The sequence below is a fragment of the Pinus tabuliformis genome, chromosome 4_2, assembly GCF_031772625.1.
Source record: "Pinus tabuliformis cultivar Carrire ecotype Pingquan chromosome 4_2, CPIR1, whole genome shotgun sequence".
Taxonomy (NCBI): Eukaryota; Viridiplantae; Streptophyta; class Pinopsida; order Pinales; family Pinaceae; genus Pinus; species Pinus tabuliformis.
The window spans coordinates 740858784-740881460 of NC_142304.1; the positions used below are offsets into that span (position 1 = coordinate 740858784).

At 37.6% G+C, this 22677-nt stretch overlaps 1 protein-coding gene across 1 annotated transcript; it reads right to left on the reverse strand.

The window, feature by feature from the left end:
* Positions 1–4097: 4097 nt before the first annotated feature.
* Positions 4098–4754, reverse strand: LOC149171725 (uncharacterized). Its single transcript, XM_089426063.1, has one exon. The coding sequence runs from the start codon at positions 4752–4754 to the stop codon at positions 4098–4100; it is 657 nt and encodes a 218-aa protein (XP_089282189.1).
* Between the last annotated feature and the right edge of the window lie 17923 nt (positions 4755–22677).

Consider the following 22677-nt stretch of genomic DNA (forward strand, 5'->3'; position numbering starts at 1 on the left):
GGCACTCCATGCTGCTCTGATTGTTTTGTTTTTTGGGGGTGAACCTAGATATCTGGTCATCCAACCTGCAAATAGATCCAAAATCGAGGTGGGAAAATCGAACTTGTAGTTCCAGGCCTCAAGAAGATCCTGCCAAATGGAGGTTGCATACTTGCACTTGATAATGAGATGAAGGGCAGTTTCTGAGTTTTCTTTACACATCATGCATCTAGAGGGGCCATGGATGCCTCTTTTATGGAGCCTATCTTCTGTGATGATTTTTTGATGGCAGAGGAGCCAACAAAAGTGATTAATTTTTGGAATTGAAGGGATTTTCCAAATACCAACCCAGGGGCAAGATTGGGGGGGACATGGGGATGTTCCAAACACTTGATATACCCCTGAGCTATTGTGTAGCCTGCACGCGTTGAGCCCCATCCTCTCATGTCCTGCCTGCGCGCGTATGTGGGAGCCAACCCATGCAAGTTCAAGTAGAGCGTGCCCAGCTCAGAAGTCAGTGCGGGAGGAACAGGAAGCTACTTCCAACCCGCCCATGCATCGTCTTTCTAGTTTGACATGTCCTACAGAGTGTTAATATTGTGCTCAGATTTCCAACACATCAATTCTATCATACCTCTCACCTCAGCCAGTGGAGGTCTGCCTAGGATGTTGTCTTTCCACAATTGAATTTGTTTGCCATTGCCTGGGATCCAATATGCATAGTTGCTTATCAGTGAGCCTATTCTATTAATGAATAAACTGAGAGGAGTTCTGAGTTTGTTTTTTAGTTGTTCCGGGCATCTGAGCCTCGTGCCTCTAAAATATTTTCTCCACAGAGCTACCTGAACCCAACCCAGATTAGGTGCTATGATTTTCCATATTATTTTGGCTCCCATGGCTAGATTTTGGGCTCTAAAGTCTTTGAAATTTAATCCTCCCTCATAAATAGGTTTGGTGACTATTTCCCAATTGACTAGGGAAATCCTCTTCTCGTTATTCTTGCCTCCTTTCCAGAAGAAGTGTCTGATTAGCTCCTCCATCTTTTTGATGATTCCCACAGGTGCTAGGAGGACTGAGAATTTGAATAGTGGAAAACTGCTCAGCACTGCTTTAATGAGCACTGATTTTCCGGCGATATTGAGCCAAGAAGCTCCCCAAGCTTGCATTTTGGTTTTGAATTTGTCTAGCTGTGGGTGCCAGTCCTTGCTCAGGGCCCTCCTATGGAAAATTGGCAGCCCAAGATACTTAAATGAAGACCAGGAGACAGAGGCTGCGAATCCTAGGCATCTGGCTATTGCATTTACCATTGAAACAGGGGTATTCCAACAATAAATGTTACATTTTCCCTTGTTTAAAATGATGCCTGAAGCCTTACTGTAATCATCTAGAAATTCTTTAAATTGTATAGCTGAAGGAAGAGAAGCATCCCCCAGCAGTATTGTATCATTTGCAACGAGGGCATGACTGATATTTTTTGCCCCTCTTGCAATGCACAGGCCAATGATTTCATGCTCTTGTTTCTTTTTATCTAAGTTGAAACTGAGGACAGAGGCCTGAAGGACGAATAGGAGGGGTGAGAGGGGACATCCCTGCCTCAGTCCTCTAGAGGCATTGAAAAACACCACCACTCTACCATTCACCAAGGGGCTATCCAAGGCTCTGAAATGCATGCTCTGACCCAATTGATGAAAATTTTTCTGAACCCCGGTTTATGGAGCACATCAAACAAAAATTTATTCTTAACATGATCAAATTCTTTTGCAAGATCTAGTTTAATAGCCATACCTTTTTCCTTTTGATGGAGGCTGGAGTGGATTGCCTCTTGGACCGGCACGAAGTTATCTACCAACTATCTGCCCTGGATGAATCCTCCTTGGCTATCGGGGATGATTTTGGGTAGAATTATTTTCAACCTGTTAACTATCACTTTGGTTATGACTTTGTACCCAATATTGCATAAGGAAATTGGGTGGAATCTGCTGAAAGTGATTGCTCCTTTCTCTTTGGGAATGAGGGCAAGAAAGGTTGAATTTGTACCTCCTCCAATCTTCTGGCAGTCTTGGGACTTTTGGATCATTTTGAGGAACTCCTTCTCAACGATCTGCCAACAAGTTTGAAGAAATCTGGCCGTGAATCCATTGGGTCCCGGGGCTTTGTCGGGATCCATTGCGAAAAGGGCCTCCTTGACTTCCTTGTGAGTGATTTTGCTCTCAAGATTCTGATTCATTTTGGTGGTGATGAGATTAGGAACAACGTTTAACATACAATCATTATACTCAGCTGATGTCTCCTCCATGTATAGCTTCCCAAAGTGCTTGGAGGCAGTCTTTTTTATGCATGTAAAATCCTTCAAGACGTTGTTTTCTTCTTTAATTTTCATGATGGAGATTCTCCCTTTCCTGGCTTGGCCTTGTTTATGGAAAAAGGAGGAGTTTCTATCACCTGATTTAAGCTAGAGACTTCTGGACTTGAGCCTCCAATATTCCTCTTCTGCTAGGCAGGCCTTGTGGAAGCTTTGCTGGAGCCTAGCCTCCTTTTCCAACTCTTCCTTTGTGATTTCCGCTGCTTCAAGATGGAGATGTTGGGTTTCTAGCTCGATTTGGATTTTTTTCCTTTGCGCAGCTGGGTTGGGTAGGGTCTTGACCTAATTTTTTAACATGGCTTTGACTCTTCTAAGTTTTTCCTCTCCACGAAGAAGGCGGATTGCTTGGCTGGGTCTTTCCAACAATCTCTGGCCCTATCCATATAATCTGCCTCTTTAATCCATAGAGAACTAAACATGAATGGAATAGGCCGCAGGTCTTTTGGGAACAGCAGTTCCAAGCTAATAGGCTTGTGGTCTGAAATGCTGCTGTGAAGGATGCGCGATCTAGCATCTAATCCAAGGAACAGGAAGGAACTTTGAACCAGAAATCTATCCATTCTTGCGGCTATGTGTCCCAGACCAACCCTCTTGTTTGACCATGTGTACTTGCCAATTGTTGGCTTGATTTCTATCAGGTCCCAATCTTGCATGAGATCTTCCACTGCTTCCCTTGCCGGATCTCTGACAATACTGCCTCCTCTATTTTCAGACGAGAGAAGAGTGAGATTGAGGTCTCCGGCTATGATTATGTTCTCCAAATTTTCTAGATCTGCCAAATTTTTTATGGCATCCCAACATAATTTTTTTTCACCTGCATTGTTAGGAGCATATACATTGACCAGACTAATAACTTCTTTAGAATCTAAATGCTGTAATTTCAACAAAATCCAATGAGTGTTTAGGGACTCAGAGATTAGAGAGAACTTATTTGGATTCCAGAGCAACCCAAGCCCTCCGGATGCTCCACGGGCAGAGGTTGCATGCATTCCATTATACTTCCAGAATTTTCTGCTTGCTTGGAGGAAGGCTGAGTCCTCCAGTTTATTCCCCTGGATGAGAAGGATATTCGGGGCTTCCAGTCTTATTAGACTGTTCATTTCTTCTTCCTTAGCTTTGGAGCCCATTCCCCTACAGTTCCAGGAGACTATCTTCATCATTTATTCTTGCTATGGAGAGCTCCTTTGGAGGTCTGGGTTTGGATCCTCTTCGTCTTCGGGGTTTTTGCTAGGAGTTTCTCTAGCGTTCGTTGGCTGGCTGTCCTGTAGCTTGTCTTTGTAAGTTTCTTGATCCATTTTCTCCTTTGTTTACATTCGTCCTCTTGTAGATCTTCTGCGGGTAGACTGTGAATCCCTATTTCCCCTTCTTCCTCCGATTCCTTGGACTCTTGGATTTCCTCCTCTTCTTCTGACATCTTCCCTTTGGATCTCTCTGGTACGCTTATGGATTTAGGCGGTGAGACTTCTTTCAGAATTTCTGTCTCTTGTGTGTTCATGGCTTCAGATCCCAAGATCTCAAATTTATTCCCTTGGCTTTCCGTGAGTGGATGCTGTGCAAGGCCCATTTGGGGGGCTTTGGCATTAACATTTGCATTCTTTCTGAATGAAGGTTTGGATATTTTGGCCTGGTTCCATCCTTCTTTCTTCCCTTTTTCCTCTACCCCTTTGGACGGGAAATCCCTGGCGAAGTGTCCATAGACATGACACTTCCGACATTTGAACAGCAGTTGTTCATAGTCCATCTTCGGAACATGCGTCTAAGGACCTACCCTTATTTTGATGGCTTCTGGTAATCCAACCTCCAGATCTACCACCACACAAATTCTGGCACAGTCGTACTGGTCTTTGCTATTAGCCTTGTCTATGAATTTCCCAAGAGTGTTTCTGATATGCTTTAGGGATTCCCAGTTCCAGTAGTGAATCGGTAGACTGGGGAGCCTTACCCACATTGGGACTGCAGAAGGCACATCCACCGCCAGATCGAAATCTGGCATCCATTTGTTTAAATATAGTCCTTGCGGACCCATGAAGTAGGGGCCATTTCTGAAAATCAGATCCTTGTCTTCTTTTTCTGAGAATTCGAATAAGAAATATCCCCTTCCGAGGAAGTACGATGTAACCTTGTTTTTTATCAGCGGAGCCCAGTTTCTAGCAACCCAGTTCTCTATTGATTTCGGGGAGGGCCAGAGACCTATAAACTGACCAACCAGAGCGCGATCCACCAGAGATAGAGCTACTTGAATCGGACCTTCAGGAGGGAGAGCGATCTCGGGGATGTCTTCTAGCCTTTTCATGAACTTGGCGGCTTCCACAACTTTCTTCTTGGGCAGAGAGGCCAACAAGGATCTGAAGGCCTCAGCAGCAGAGGACGGGGAAGGCGAGGAAGGCCCCTGATGGGGATTCGGTTCCTCCATGGAGAGCAGCAGGACAAACCCTAGCCAACCGTAGCCAGAAGCTAGAGCCTTCGGCCAAACCCTAGCCAACCGCAGTTTGAGGCAAGAGCCCTCGGCGGACCCGCCCGCAGGGATCGGAGAAGTGCAGGAGTGGGCGCACGCGCAGTGTTCTAGATCCGTCGTGTGCGGATCTCGTAGGATGTAGGGCCGAGCGAGCGCGCGCAGAGCTTAGAGATAGGACCGTTGCAAAACTAATCAAACCTTGAATGTTTGTGATTGACACACCTTACTTAATATAAACATTGAAATATTTTATTTATGAACCTTGTCCACCTTAATTATTTTGTTGTTATTACTCTATTTTTAAATAGAATTCAATATTACTTAATTTTATATATTTAAATAATTTATATTGTATATTGTATATTATTATTATTATTATTATTATTAATATTATTAATACTTTTAATAGTGACATATTAATTTTATAGTAGTATATAAATAAATTGAATATCTTTGTGTTATCACTCTTATCACAAAGTAACTAGCTTAATATACTTCAATTACTTCTTTTTTTAAAACATTAAAACATTTTATTATTCTTAAAAAACACATTAAAATCTCTCTCTCTCTCTCTCTCTCTCTCTCTCTCTCTCTCTCTCTCTCTCTCTCTCTCTCTCTATATATATATATATATATATATATATATATATATATATATTCAAACAATTTATATAAGTTTTATATTGAATTATTTTTAAAAAGTATAATAATTATTTTTCTTCCTTACACTAAAAAGTGAAAATATAAGTTTTTTTATTTTTATTTTTTAAATTACTTTATATTTTTCTAAAATTAATATAAAATTAAACTGCTTTACACGTTTATTGAAATATTTCATTTATAGTAAAGAGTAAGAGTGAAATATTTTTACCACATCTACTTCATGTTATATTATAATACTTTTAATTAAAACTATCAAAAGGTGTATATTCATTTTTTATTATTATTATAGTCTACATATATTATTGTGGTGGGATAAATATTCCATTTTGTGAATATGAACGATTACACTAACATACAAATTTTAGGTTGTAATAAATAAATTTATTTTCATGTTAAAGCCATTGCAATGGTGTAGATATATATTTTTGGTGTGAAAAACATTAGATTCACATGGATATTGTAGTTAGAGGCCAAATATTCCCTTTATAGAGCAAACAAGATGGTTTGAGAAATAGACAATAAAAAAGACAACAAAGAAACAAAATCATAGCAATAACTATGAATTAAACCAACTCAGCAACCTACAAGTACAACCCATCACATAAACACTCATTAACCAAATAACTTACAACTCTATAACGCTCCATCTCTACATTATTCTAACATCCTCCCTTAATGTAAAAATGGGTTTTTCACAATGCCTAATTGTTGTCTACATATTTCAAAGTTTTATTTCTAAGATGCCTGGAAAATATGTCAGATACATGCTGACTTGTATCATAATAGACTAAGTCAATCTCCTTTGAGTGTATCTTTTCCTTCACAAAATGGTGTCGAACTTTAACATGTTTTGTTCTAGTATTATAAATTGGATTATTTGCCAACTTAATGGAACTCTAGTCATCATAGTTGATATTTGTTCACCCTCTTTGTTTTTCTCCAACATCTTCAAGAATCCTCCTTAACCAAACAACTTCATAAGTTGCACTGGCCAAGGCTTTATATTCAACTTTTGTGGATGACAGGGAAATAATTGGATTTTTATTGTTATTCCATTATATGATCCTCGATCACATATGAAATGCTTATCTAGAGGTTGATTTTCTATCATCAATATTTCTAGCCCAATATGAAGCAGAATAATTTTTGAACCAAATATAAAATTAATAAGTATACGTAATACTAAAATTGTGTGTTCCTTTCAGATATAGAAGGATTTTATTTGTTGCTTTCCAGTGTCTTTCACAAGGCTTAGCCATGATTTGACTAAGGATGTTGACATAATATGGCATATCTAGCCTAGTAGTGGTGATGTAGTTCATACTTCCCACTAGTTGATGTTACAAAGTTCCATCCACCTCTTTAGCCCCATTATCTCTATACAATTTAGCATTATGTTCTAAAGGAGTAGATATTACCTTGCACTCAATCATATTGAACCTTTTAAGGATTTCCTTTGTATAGTTGTTTTGTGTGGTGAGTGTCTTACTAGATTCCCTATAAACTTCAAGGCCTAAACAATAATAGAATTCACAAAGATCCTTCACCTCAAATACCTATGACAACTAACTTTTAATTTCTTTAATCAACTTGGATTTATTTCCTATTATGATAGGATCATCAACATATAAACATATCAAAGAAATATCTAATTCTTCATGTTTCGTGATGTATAGGTTAGGATCACGTTTTCTTCTCACAAAACCTTTATCTTAAAAGGAAGAATCAATTTTCACATGCCAAGATCTCGGTGCCTGTTTCAAACTGTATACAACTTTCTTTAACCTGCAAACAAGATGCTCTTGTGCCTTCTTTACAAACCCTTCAGGATGAACCCAATAAACATTTTATTTTAACTCACATTCAAAAAATAAGATTTGACATCTAATCGATGCATTCTCCAACTATGTTTTGTAGCTAATATAACCATGATTTTAATCATATTCAACATAGCTACAGGTGAAAATGTATATTCATAATCAAATCCCTATTTTTGTGAATAACCTTTTGCAACCAATGTAGCTTATATTTATCAATGTGGCCATTAACATTAAACTTGGATTTGTATAACCATTTGCATTCCACGGGAACTTTATTTTTCACCGATTTTGTTAATTCCCATGTGTCATTCTTCATTATAGAGTTATATTGTTAATTCATTGCATCTCTCCATTCTTTATCTTCTTTAGTTTCTTCATAACTTGAAGATTCTACAACATTCATTACATGAGACATTAATGCATGGTCTTTATACCTTATAGATGCCTGAATTCAATGTGATGTCCTTCTTGGATTTTTACTTATTTCATCTTTCTTTCATCTTTGTGGACTCTCTTCATGTCTTCTTGGAGTGTAATGAATGATTTATGCTTCTTTCTTTGAACAAGTACCTCTTCCTATGATTTTTCTTGTTCATGTTAAAAACTTGTATCTATTTAGACATAATCATCAGTATCATCCCATAAACTAGTATTGTTCATTTTATAACCATCGAATGTTAGGAAGAAATACTGAGTTGCGTGGGCGGGGGAGGAGGGGGTGGGGGGAGTGTATCAATATATTTAAAATCACTTTAACTTTTCATTTGATATTTTGATATTTGTACGCTACTGTCATTCATGAAACCTGTGTATGTACATGACTATGGTAAATGCAAACTGCGTATATCCAAATAACTAAGTTTTATGTGTTTCATCATATGTTCATCTTCCACCAGTACCTCATTATGTCATTATCCATTAATTAAATAGTTATCACGAGCAATAAGAGCAGAATAAACCATCACACATAAGCAACACATGAGAACACCAAGATTTTTAGGTGGAAATCCAATGTGGGAGAAAACCACCATTTTCATCGTTTCTATCTTCTTTCTTATTATATAGAGAAAATATTCTCACCATCTTGTTCTGGCATGAAATCTTGCGACCACACAGGCACCCACCTGTAGGAGGCTACAACCTACACTCATTTTCCAACACCCACTAGAAGGGAGCTCCGACCCCCTTGTTATAGCATCATTTAGCACTCCAGTAGTTTTGATGCTCTATTATGGCCTTAGGTATCCCTTTCCCTTATAGACTCGATCATTCATTAAAAAAAAATATTTAGATTTTCGTAAGTGATTTTACCCTTTAAAACATGCATGCACACGCGGGTACCATAAAAAATAACTAGTGCATATAACTTAAAATATGAAAGAATAAAATAATTTCCTATTTTTCGGGCGGGTTTACGGGTTTCAATGAAATCCCACCTATAGGAGCAAGTGGCCTAACTGAATCAACTGATTTCTGGTGGCATTTATACACCTCATGGGAAGGACTAATAATATGAAGGAGATAATATATCAAAATTATAGTATTTTCGGTCCATAGATCAATTTATGTACCAGGAGTATTCACTCTGAAATTTTATGAAACATGGTCTCCAGAGGATACTGAGGGTTGGAGCCTTCAATGAGGAAGTCCAAGCTTCCTACCAGTAGTGGCTGGTGATTTGATCAGGGGAATGGAGCTCCCTTCCAGTAGCAGCTGGAGAACAAGTGAATATTTTAGCCTTTTGTAGGCCGGCAGCTACATACTAGTAAACATATCAACTAGTACAAAAGCTAGGGGGTTGTAGCTTCCTTCCAATAGAAATTGGAGAATGAGAGAAGGTTGTAACCTTCTGTAGGTGGATCCCTGCATACTAGTATGTGTATGCACCAGTACAATATTGTAAAAAAAATATTCTTTATATTAAAAGAAGATAGAGACAATAGCAGTAGGTGGTTTTTCTCCCACATTAAATATTGGTGTATGTGTGTTTCTTATGTGTGATGGTTTATTCTGTTATTAATGCACATTGTTACTAATTAATGTTTAATAAAGTACTGATGCACTGATTAAAGATCAACATATGATGAATTAACTGAATCATAAGCTCATTGGATATACGTTGGTTGCCTTAAGAATAGTTGCATGCACACGTGAGTTCCCTTCACTGAAGTAGCATATATAAATATTATTATGGAAATGAAAAAGTGGATGATTTGTAAATACTGATTCACCCCCCCCGCCAAGTATTATTTCCAACAATTCGTATTAGAGCGGGTCCTTTGGCAGAGGCTTCAATGGTTGAAGGAGATCTGTAGTAACAATGGGAAAGAGGCAAAAGAAGAAAGCACCTCAAAAGAAGAAGACATCTTAAAGGAACTGCAACAGTACGAGAGATTATTGGCCATTGTGTGGAAGCAACTCCTCAAATTCAGAATCACCTCATAATGAAGATGAATAAGCAAAAGAATTATCAGGTATGAATTTGTTGTCCTCTAGTGATACATTTCTCTATTCATTTGAAGATAATGAATGTGATGGCGAAACAACTGAATTTTCTCTTATGGGTGAAAGAGAAAGAAATCAAATAGAGGTAGAATTTAAAAAGCTCACAAACACAATTAGAGATAAATAAGATCTAATTGATAAAGGGGAATGCTCCTACAAAGAAGAAGTTACCAGATTAAAATCTTAGTTGGAGGAAGGAAACGAAGCAAGGAAGTAGTACAAAGAAAAGGAGGATCAATGTCAAAGGCTGTAGGCTGAAGTGACATCATTGAGAAATGGAGAGAATGAAAAGGACACAACATCCAAGGAACTTATAGAAAGAACCAACTACTGTGAAGGTCTTCAAGATGTGGTTGTTTCTCTAATAGAAGATCTCAAAATTTCAAATAAGTAGAATGAAGAACTACTCCAAGCATTTGGAGAAAAAGAAAATGAAGTTCTCAAATTATGGCAACCAATGGAAGAAGGAAGAAAAGTTGAATAAATCATGAAGAAGTAGTATCCACAAAAGGAAGATAAATATGAGGTTGAGGTAAATATCCTAAAAGGTAAATTAGAAGAAAAGGATAAAATTTTATGATCTCAAGATTGTACTAAGATTTTGGATGATATTATTAGTAGTAAAAGGTCTCCTGCCATCAAATTTGGTCTTAGTTTTCATGAAACTGTTAAAGGTGAATCTAGCTCGCAATTTGAAGCAAGGAACTCTACTGCAACATCTGAAACGCTCAACAAGGAGATAATAGGTCAACCCCATCAACAACCAAGGAAAGAAAGAAAGTCTTCAAAGAAAAGCATTTACTCCTAAATATGGAAGTGTTAATCGATTCTTTCCTCTAATGAATAATGTTGAACGTTTTATATGTCATAATTTTGGACATGTTGCAGCCAAATGTAGAAGTAGAATGGTTCAAGCTAATAATAGTCACACAGAAAGATCATGAACTTCTAGGTACTTTAAGGGACATTGTTTCTTGCAATATGTTTGGTCACAAAGTAATTGATTGCTATAGAAGGAATATGAAACATATAAGATGTTATGCTTGTAACAAGTTTGGCATATAACAAAAGAATGCAGGAGAAAATTTCGGCCAACATACCGAAAGGATCAAACATCTTCACACTCCAAGGTATGGAAGAAGAAGGATTTACAGTCAGAAATATGTGGCATAACTCTGTATATAGACATAACATATTTAGAAGGAGTTGAAAGTATGAAATTACAATGTCCTAATTCTCATACGCAGTTATCATGAACGCAAGTCGCATATATATGCGACTTGCAAGCTGCACAGTCGCATATATGTTGGTTTGATGAAGAAGTAGTGGGACAAACTCAAAAAAAAGGGTTTGATATGGTTCAATCAATTATCAATCAATTATCAATTATCTTTGTTGTTCTGATTGATGATGATTATAGTGTATTAATGATATGTAGAAGAGATTTTGAGCATCATAAGTTGTTGATGACTTGATGTGTAACTAGTTGATGATGATGCCTTTATGATCCTTACTAATATATGCAATGATTAGATCTGATAGTGAACAATGTGCACAGGTTCACAGGGAGAATATGCTATTCTTTTAATAATTCATTGTTGGAATTATGTTTAGAAGTCTTTGGTACTTATGTTTTTGAAGTGTTTAAATGATACATCATGCTATGCTGTAGTCATGAGTTTACTATGCTAAAACCTGAGATGATACTTATATTGCTTGAGCCGCATAGTTGTTATTCAGATTAGATTTATGGATGATTGTGGATAACCTTTTTGATGATGCATACAGTATGTTTGATATGTTGGTTACATGGTGATCTTCATAAGGACAAGGAGAAGTACAAATCTTGAGTACACAACTTCGTTATTTGATGATGAGACTCATTTATTTTATGTTGTTGTCATCATGCCTTCAAAGAAGCAAAAAGTTCATATGGTGCAGTTATGATGCAGGATTCCAATAGTTCTTAGATCTCACATGGTTGAGGATTGTTGATGTTGATGGTATCAAGAAATCTTGACAAATGACTATGAAACGATGGTTTGCTAGATAGATATTGCTATATCTTTGATGGATATACGTTATGATGATTACTTCAGTTGCATATTGATAAATATTGTTGGTTGGCCAAGAGAATGGTGTTATTGCAAGACTCATGAAGACATAGCTATTTGAAGACATGGATATTCGGAGACATGGCTTACTTAGTCACATAATGATGATGCCTTCTTACCTTTTGTCAATAGGTTTGATACTCACGTATATTCATGATTAATGCTTATCAGATGTCGGATGTTCCCTAATGATGATACATGGCTCATATATTGAGGGCTCTTGTGGAAATATCATGCACTTTTTGATCATGATGCTATGATCATAGATGATGAATATGGTGTTTTCACATAGATATGATATGATTTTTTGTTAAATTGCTTGGAGAAAAGGCATATTCTTAGTTGATTCATGGAAGGTTATGATAAAGCCCTTTCTACTAAGGAAACAGAGAAAGTTGATCTTGATGAGATCAAAAGGATGAGTTGATATCTATATGCGGCATATGTCATAGGTTGATGATATTTACATTGGGAACTGATGATGGACATAAACAGGTTGCTGGTCTAGATGTTGGTGACAGATGCTTATGGAGCAAATCATATATGGTGTATGATAGTTGCTAATGACTATCATGGTCTGGTTTAGATATTTGGTCTTTGTTATAAATGACATACATGTATATCACTTGATGTAAAGGTCATATAAAGGCCTATAATATGTCTTTGTCTGTCATAGTCTTTTAATGAGTCCTTTTTGGTCATATGATGTAATTCTTACCTCCACTATGCATGGGAAGGATGATGTAGTAGTTGCTATATTTTAGTCATCTATAAACAATTGGTATGTCCCCACTTGGTTGGGTAGATGAGTCAAATTTGGTATATCTCGACTTGGTTGGGAGATTGATGTATGTATGAGTGATTGGTGATAGGAAGGTCATACTCACATAGTTGACTTATAGAGTCATGTTATTCTTTTAGAAAATATTTTAGTAGACTATGCGTGTGCTCAAGGGGAGCATGGACGGTATACTGCATATTAGCATGTAAAAAGAGGGATTTTAATCAGAGAATTCAGCATCTGCCTAGGGGGAGCATGATCAATGTTCATATTTAGCTGTTCAGGTATGAAATTCTTCATTTTGGTCACCCCTTTGCCCTTGATATCAAAGGGGGAGAATATCTTGGTATGACCTTTTCCCTTGATGTCAAGGGGGGGAGTATTTTGGTGTTTCTTGTTATCTCTAACAGTTTCTACAGCTTGTAGTAATCAACACCAACATGGTTGCCATCAAGTCCAAAAGGGGAGATTGTTGGCATTATTATGCATGTGTTGTGCTTGATGGAAACCCACTTGTAGAATAACAACTCACCTATATATGGTAACTAGATGAGTCTAAGTAACTAAATGAATCTATAGGAGAGATATCAGTTGTGACAAAATACATGGCATTTGTGTTTATAGATTTGACAAAATGTAGGGCAGTTCAAAGGAATCGTTTTAGAAATAATATGGAAAATCTCATTATAACAGGTTCATTCAAGGGGAACAAAGTAATGGTACAAAATAATAGGATGAAGTAACAAAGGACTATAGATAAGAATCAAGAAATTGAAGAAAGAGAATGGTTTAAGAAGTATACATTGGTTTAGCTTATCCAAGTAGCATATACATGCAGGCTCAAGGAAAAGAAGAAGCGAATATGTATGCATGCACTTTCATAGAAGGAAAGGTGCATATGGGGTGGAAAATCAAGGTTTTGGTCTAAGGTATTGTTCTGAGGTTTTGGTCCGAGGTATTGGTGCGATGTTTTGGTCCGAGGTTTTTGGTCCAAGGTATTGGTGTGAGGTTTTGGTTCGAGATACTGGTCCCAGGTTTTTTGAACTGAGTTTTTGGTCTGAGGTTTTGATCCGAGGTATTGACAAAGGATCTAAGTATATAAGGAGGATAAGATTAGAGGGCTAAGTGCACAAGTAATGAATATCTTATGAAGTGTTAGATCAAAAGAAAATATGCATGTTATGGGTTTCTGATGCTTTGCTTGATCTAGACTAAGTATGCACCTGAGTGTTTAATCATGGATGAGACCTAATGATGAATCAAGATCATAATGACTTATTATTATGTGATCTCATAATGGATATGCTAGATCTGATTGCTAATACATGTTTTATCCATTATATGAGATGATCTGGGTATGTCTAAAGTCTGGAATTACAGTGAAGTTATAAGTAAGTATTTGCAGATCTATACACTAGTTTGCTTTCGTGAAGGTGCGTATACACGCTAGTTCGGCTCTTCCAAGTAGCGTATGGAAAATAAATCTTGATGTTCAGGGATGATTTCTCTATCAGATCAATGTTGTTGTTTTACTGTTGTTTGTCAATGATGTCTTCATTAGATCTGAAAGTAAAGTTGATTGTATAAGGAGATTGAGTTTGGTTGATTGATTGATTGAGAAAGAAGGGTGATCCTTGTTGCTATCTATTTAGAACTCTGTAATATGATAGATCTTCATAATGTCACTGATTGGTACAGTTTGTGGTTCAGAGGTTTTATGATTCAGTATCTTTAGAGGTATATGTAGGTTGGGCTAAAGGAAGTAGCATATACATGTAGGTTGGCTTCATTGAAGAGGCGTATACATTCTGACACATGACTTTTGAGGTTACAATTGGTTCTACTTGTTGATGTAGTGTTCTAGGTTCAAATTTGTGTACTGGTTACAGTGATTTGTCTGTTCCAGTTGATTGGTTGAATTTGATTAAGTTTGAATGAATGGTTGATTTAGTTGTGTAAGAGGTTCAATGATTGTTTGATTTAGTATGTCACAACTTTTAGTGATTGATTGATTCAGAGATTGATGATTGGAATTCAGTTATATCATAGATTGATGATTGAGTTTCAGTGATTGGTTGATGCAGATGTATTTGATGGATGTATTGCATTGGTGATTAATTTTGAGCTTCAATGTTACTAATGGGTCCAGTGTGAAAATTTGATGAAACGTGGCCTACATATTGTGTTGTTATGTACAAGGATTATCCAGTATGAAAATTTATGAAACATGGTCCCTGGAGGATACTGAGGGTTGGAGCCTTCAGTGAGGAAGTCCAAGCTTCTTGCCAGTAATGGCCGGTTATTTGATCAGGGAGTTGGAGCTCCCTTCTAGTAGCATCTGGAGAACGAGTGGAGGTTGTATCCTTTTGTAGGTCGGCACCTACATTCTAGTAAACACATCGGCTAGTACAAAATCAAGGTGGTTGTAGTTCCCTTCCAGTAGAAGTTGGAGATGAGAGAAGGTTGTAGCCTTCTACAGGTGGGTGTCTGCGTACTGGTATGAGTATGCACTAGCACAATATTATAAAGAGATTATTCTTTATATTAAAAGAAGACAAAGACAACATCATCAGGTGGTTTTTCTCTCGCATTGGGTTTCCACCTTAAATCTTGGTGTTCATGTGTGTTGCTTACTGCACATGGTTACTATTTAATGTTTAATAAAGTACTGATGCACTAATTAAAGATCAACATATGGTGAATTAATTGAATCATAAGTTCACTGGATATACACTGGTTGCCTTAAGAACAGTTGAGTGCACATGCGAGTTCCCTTCACTGAAGTAGCATATATAAATATGATTATGGAAATGAAAAAGTTATTGATTTGTAAATATTGATTCACCCCCCCCCCCCCTTTCAATATTATTTCCAACAATTGGTATGAGAGTAGGTCCTTTGGCAGAAGCTTGATCACTTGAAGGAGATTCGTAGTAATAATGGGAAAGAATCAAAAGAAGAAGGCACCTCAAAATAAGAAGACATCTTAAAGCAACTGTGACAGTGGGAGAGATGATTGGCCATTGTGTGGAAGCAGCTCTTGAAATTTAGAATGACCTCAAAATGATGATGAACAAGCAAAAGAATTATCAGGTTTGAATTTGTTGTCCTCTAGTGATACATTTCTCTATTCATTTGAACATAATGAATGTGACGATGAAACAACTAAATTTGATCTTATGGGTGAAAGAGAAACAAATCAAATAGAGGCAGAATTGAAATAACTCTCAGACACAAATAGAGATCAAAAAGATCTTATTGATAAAAGAGAATGTGCCTACAAAGAAGAAGTTTCCAGATTAAAAGCTCAGTTGGAGGAGGGAAAAAAAGTAAGGAATCAATAGAAGGAAAAGGATGATCAATGTCAAAGGCTATAGGGTGAAGTGACATCATTGAGAAATGAAGTGAATTAAAAGGACACAACACCAAAGGAACTTATAGAAATAACCAGCTACTATGAAGGTCTTCAAGCTGTGGTCATTTCTCTAAAATAAGATCTCAAAAATTCAAATAAGCAGAATGAAGAACTATGAAGAATAATAAAGGTCTCGAATTAAGGCAAGAAGTGGAAGAAGGAAGAAAAGATGAAGAAATCATGAAGAAGCAGTATCTTGAAAAGGAAGAGAAATATGAGGTAGAGGTAAATATCCTAAAAGGTAAATTAGAAGAAAAGGATAAACTTTTATGATTTCCAGATAATACTAAGATTTTGGATGATATTATTAGTAGTCAAAGGTCCCCTGCCAAAAATTTGGTCTTGGTTTTCATGAAACTATTAAAGGTGAATCTAGCTCACAAACTGAAGCAAGGAACTCTAGTGCAAAACCTAAAATTCTCAACAAGGAGATAAGAGTTCCACCCCATCAACAACCAAGGAAAGAAAGCCTTCAAAGAAAATCATTTACTCCTAACTATGGAAGTGTTAATCAATTCTTTCCTCTAATGAATAATGTTGAATTTTTTATATGTCATACTTTTGGACATGCTGCAGCTAGATGAAGAAGTAGAATGGTTCAAGATAATAACAGTCACATATAAAGATCATCAACTTCTAGGTACTTTAAGGGATATTGTTTTTCTTGCAATATGTTTGGTCACAAAGTCGTTGATTGCTATATAAGGAATATGAAACATATAAGATGTTATGCTTGTAACAAGTTTGGGCATATAGCAAAAGAATGCATGAGAAAATTTTGGCCAACATACCAAACGGAACAAATATCCTCACACTCCAAGGTATGGAAGAAGAAGGATTTATAGTCAGAAAGATGTGTCATTGCTCAATATATAGACAAAACAGATTCAGAAGGAACTAAAAGTATGAAATTTCAGTGTCTTAATTCTCATACACAGTTATCATGGAGACAAATCACATATATACGCGAGTTAGAGGATACATAGTCGCGTATATGTTGGTTTGATGAAGAAGCAGTGGGACAAACTCATGAAAAAGGGTCTGATATGGTTCATTCAATAATCAATCAATTATCAATTATCTTTTATGTTCTAATTGATGATTATTATAGTATGTTGATGATATGTAGAAGTGATTTTTACCCTCATAAGTTGTTGATGACTTGATGTATAACTAGTTGCTGATGAGGCCTTGATGATCCTTACTAATATATGCAATGATTAGATCTGACAGTGGATAGTTGGCAGAGGTTCAGGGGGAGAATATGTTATGCTTCTAATAATGCATTGTTGGCATTATATTTAGAAGTATTTGGTACTTATGTTGTTGAAGTGTTTAAATGATACATCATGCTTGATGAAGTCATGAGTTGCCTATGATGAAATCTCAAATGATACTTATATTGCTTGAGCCACATAGTTATTATTCAGATCAGATTTATCAATGATTGTGGATAACCATTTTGATGATACATATGATATCTTGCTTACATGTTGATATTCATAAAGACAAGGAGAAGCACAAAGCTTGAGTACACAACTTCATTATTTGATATTGAGACACTCATTTTTTTTATATTGTTGTCATCATGCCTTCAAAGATGCATAAAGTTCATATGGTGCAGTTATGATGCAGGATTCCTATAGTTCTTGGCTCTCACATGGTTGAGGATTGCTGATGTTGATGGTATCAAGAAAGCTTGTCAACTGACTATGAGCTCATGGTTTGCTAGATACATATTGCTATCTCTTTAATGGATATACATTATGATGATTACTTAAGTTGCATATTCATAAATATTGGTTGTTGGCCCAGAGAATGGTGTTATTACAGGTCTCATGAAGACATGGATATTCAAAGACATGGCTTACTTAGTCACATAATGATGGTGCCTTCTTACTTTATGATGATAGGTTTGATACTCACATATGTTCATTAATGCTTATCAGATGTGGGATGTTCTGTAGTGATGATATATGGTTGATATATTGAGGGTTGTTGTGGAAAGATCATGAAGTTCTTGATGATGATGTTATGATCATAGATGATGACTATGGTGTTTTCACATACATATGATATGATTTTATGTTACTGCTTGGAGATATGACATATGCTTAGTTAATTCATGGAAGGTTATGATAAGGCCCTTTCTACTAAGGAAACGAAGAAAGTTTATCTTGATGAGATCAAGAGGATGAGTTGATATCTATATGTGGCATACATTGTCATAGGTTGATGATATTTACATTGGGAACGGTTGATGGACATTAAAAGGTTGTTGGTTTGGACGTCGGTGATAGATGCTTATGGAGCAGATCATATATGTTGTATGATAGTTGCTAATGACTATCATGGTGTTGTTTAGATGTTTGGTATTTGTTATAAATTTCATGTATATCACTTGATGTAAAGGTCATGTATGTTGGGTTGTGTTATATTCTTTCCACGTAGTTAATAGGGGGTTTGAAGGGCACCCGTAACCCCACTTTATGTTAGATTGGACCATATGTTAGGTTGGGCGGACCCACCTATGGTTTTGTGCATGATTTTCGCACATGTTTTTTGGACGCGATGGTTTTCGGTCCATGGTATTGGATGCTTCGACATGTATAAATATGTATTGTAACATTGAAAGGAAAATAATGAAAAATCAAGCTGGTAGTCCCGGTTTTGGGATCCAAGGAAAAATCTCTGTGCATATGTGTTTTATGGGTTATGCTCTCGCATTGTTTATTTTATTTGTTTAAGAATTCGTATGCAGGTAATTTCTGTACAGGGTTAAAACCTACATTTGGTATCAGCGCTGTTTTGGCTTCAAGGGGACGCCTTTGTTGCTGAGGGGTTTCGCTCAAGCCTGTGGTAGACCCTGTTTAGTGGGAGATCTGCGAGATCGATTTTGGTGGTGAAAGAAAATGGCGAGCAGTGGAAAGATAGAGATTGAGAAGTTCAATGGTCAGAATTTTGAGTTGTGGAAACTCAAGATGGAGGATCTGTTGGTGGATAAAGATCAGTGGATCGTGGTAGATCCGGGTACTAAACCATCGGGAGTGACCGATGAAGAATGGAAGAAGTTGGATCGGAAGGCAAAGAGCACAATACGATTGTGTGTCTCGGATTCAGTATTGTTGAATGTATCAGGGGAAGCTATGGCAAAGGCTTTGTGGGTCAAGTTAGGGACTTTGTACCAATCTAAGTCTCTGGTGAATAAACTGTTCCTGTGGAAAAAGCTGTATAACCTGAGGACGAAAGATGGAGACTCGGTGACAGAGCATCTGAATGCGTTTAATATTGTGGTAAGTTAGTTATTATCTGTTGATATTAAAATTTCAGATGAAGATAAGTGCATCAGTCTGTTGTGTTCTCTACCAGATTCGTGGGATAGTCTGGTTATTGCAATAGGTAGCAATGCAACTGCTTTGCAGTTTGATGAAATAGTCTCAGCCTTGCTGACGGAGGAGATGAGACGGAAAAATATGGACAACCAGAATGGTGATGCCTTGTCTGTACGAGGACGGTCCCAGAATAGAAACAAAAATAAGTCATCGAGTGGGAGATCTAAATCTAGAGGGAGATCTAAATCTCCAGGAAAACCTACAAAGGTGGTGTGCTGGAAATGCGGAAAGGAAGGGCACTTCAAAAGGGATTGTAAATCTAAAGCTCCTGATAAAGGAAAGGGATCTGATGATGTTCCTTCTGCAGAGGCGAAAACCACCTCAGATGAAGGTGGGGATGTGTATCTGGCTTCTTCAAGTACACATGTAGATCATGAGGCATGGTTGATTGACTCAGGTGCATCCTTTCACTTCACTCCCCATAGAGAGTGGTTCTGCGAGTATGAGAAATATGATGGTGGTGATGTCTTCTTAGGAGATGATAGGAAGGCTAGAATCATTGGTCGAGGAAAAGTAAAGTTGAAGTTGCAAGGTGGAAGGGTTAGAACACTTCCGGGTGTTCTACATATTCCTGCATTGGCTAGAAATCTAATTTCTGTAAGCAAGTTGGATGATGCAGGTGTAAAGACAGTGTTCGAGAAAGATACCTCCAAAATGGTTCGAGGAGCACTGATATTAATGCGGGGAGTTCGGATTGGAACTCTGTACAAGCTGCAAGGTAGCATTGTTGTTGATGGGTGCAATAGTTCTATGGTTCCTGAAAATGGAGTAGAGAATCTAGTGGTCTCTGGAGAGAAGACCATGTTGTGGCATCAAAGGCCTGGACATATTGGAGAGAAGGGCCTTCGAATACTTCATGGTAAAGGTATGGTAGAAGGTATGAATAATAGCTCTCTGGATTTTGATTTCTGTGAAAATTGTGTATATGGGAAGCAGAATCGGGTGAGTTTCCCCTTTGGTGGTAAGAGGATGAAACAGATATTAGAGCTTGTTCACAGTGATGTGTTTGGACCTGTGAAGGTTCCATCACTGGGTAAGTCTGTGTACTATGTATCATTCATAGATGACTTCTCAAGGAATACATGGATATATTTTCTTAAGAAGAAATCTGAAGTCTTTGATAGGTTTAAAGAATTTAAGGCTTTGGTGGAAAACCAGACAGAGAAGAAGATAAAGGTGTTGTAAACAGATAATGGTGGAGAATTTTGCAGCAAGGAATTTGAAGAATTTTGTAAGAAGTGTGGTATAGCACGGCAGAAGACTACTCCATATACACCTCAGCAAAATGGATTCGCAGAAAGAATGAACAAGACGTTGATGGAAAGGGCAAGAAGCATGCTCAGTGGTGCCGGGTTAAGACAGGAATTCTGGGCAGAGGCGGTGGATACTGCATGTTACCTGATCAACAGATCACCTTCATTAGCGCTGGAGGATAAGACTCCACAAGAAGTATGGACTAGTAAGAAACCCTCTCTTTCACATCTAAGGGTATTTGGATGTGATGCATATGTACATGTTCCAAAGGAGAAACGAACCAAGTTGGATAGTAAATCTGAAAAGTGCAGCATTATTGGGTATAAGGATGGTTTAAAGGGTTATAAGCTTTTGAACCCAGTCACAAGGAAGGTTGTGTACAGCCGAGATGTGTTGTTCAGAGAGGTAAAATATGTTATTCAACATGAAGTCCAACCAAAGGAACCTAAGAAGATAGAGTTTGAGCCAAAGGAGGAAGAATCAGACTCTGCAGCAGAGGAGGAATCAGAAGATGAAGAGCCACAAACTCCAGCTGTGAGAAGATTAGTTCGAGAAAGAAGGCAGCTAGAAAGGTATAGTCCATCTGTTTTCAGTTCAAATTTTTCTTTGTCTGTTACTGATAATGACCCCAGAACTGTGAAGGAAGCAGTGGATTCAGAGGATGGAAAACTCTGGAAAGAGGCCATGGTCGATGAAATGGCATCTTTGCACAAAAATGAGGATTGGGATCTGGTGGAGTTGCCGCCTGGAAGGAAACCCATTGGCAGCAAATGGGTGTTCAAGAAGAAGACATATGCAGAAGGAAAGGTGGAGAAATACAAAGCTCGGTTGGTAGCAAAAGGTTATTCCCAGGTGCCGGGAATTGATTTTGGTGATATTTTTTCTCCTGTTGCCAAGGTAACTTCTATTAGATTACTTTTATCTATTGCTGCTGATTTTGATTTTGAGGTAGAACAGATGGATGTGAAGACAACATTTCTTCACGGGGATTTGGAAGAGGAAATCTACATGAAGAAACCTGAAGGCTTTGCGGTGAAGGGTAAGAAAGAACTGGTATGCAAGTTAAATAAGTCTCTGTATGGGTTAAAACAGTCACCAAGGATGTGGTATCAGAAATTTGATACATTTATACGGGGACTTGGCTTCACCAGAAGCAAAGAAGATCATTGTGTGTATTTTAAATTAATTGGTGACCGTATTATTTATCTCGTCTTGTATGTAGATGACATGTTGCTGGTTGGAAATGACAAAGAAATTATCCAGGATTTGAAGACCCAATTGTCCTCCAAATTCGACATGAAAGATCTTGGTGCTGCAAACTATATTTTGGGCATGGAAATTAAAAGAGATTGGTCAAAGGGGAAGCTCTGGTTAAACCAGAGGAAGTATGTCGAGACAATACTCCAGAGGTTTAATATGCAGGATAGTAAACCGGTGAAGGTTCCTATTCCTGTAGGTGTGAGGTTATCTGCTGAACAGTGTCCCAAGACACAAGAAGAGGAAGAGGACGTGTCCCGTGTTCCATATGCAAGTGCAGTGGGTAGCCTGATGTATGCAATGGTCTGTACTAGACCAGACATTGCACATGCAGTGGGAGTATTGAGTAGGTTTATGTCAAAACCTGGGAAGGAGCACTGGACAGCAGTGAAGCGGGTTTTCAGGTATTTGCGTGGCAGTAGTGATTATGGTTTGTGCTACCAAGGAAGACTAGGATTGGACAGAGTGTTGGATATTCATGGCTTTGTTGATGCAGACTGGGCTGGAGATCTGGATCAGAGAAGATCTACAAGTGGGTATGTGTTTAACCTATTTGGAGGTGCAGTCAGTTGGATGAGTAAGAAACAATCTGTAGTGGCACTATCAACTACAGAGGCAGAATACATGGCAGCCACTCATGCAAGCAAGGAAGCAGTTTGGTTGCAGAGATTGTGTTCAAG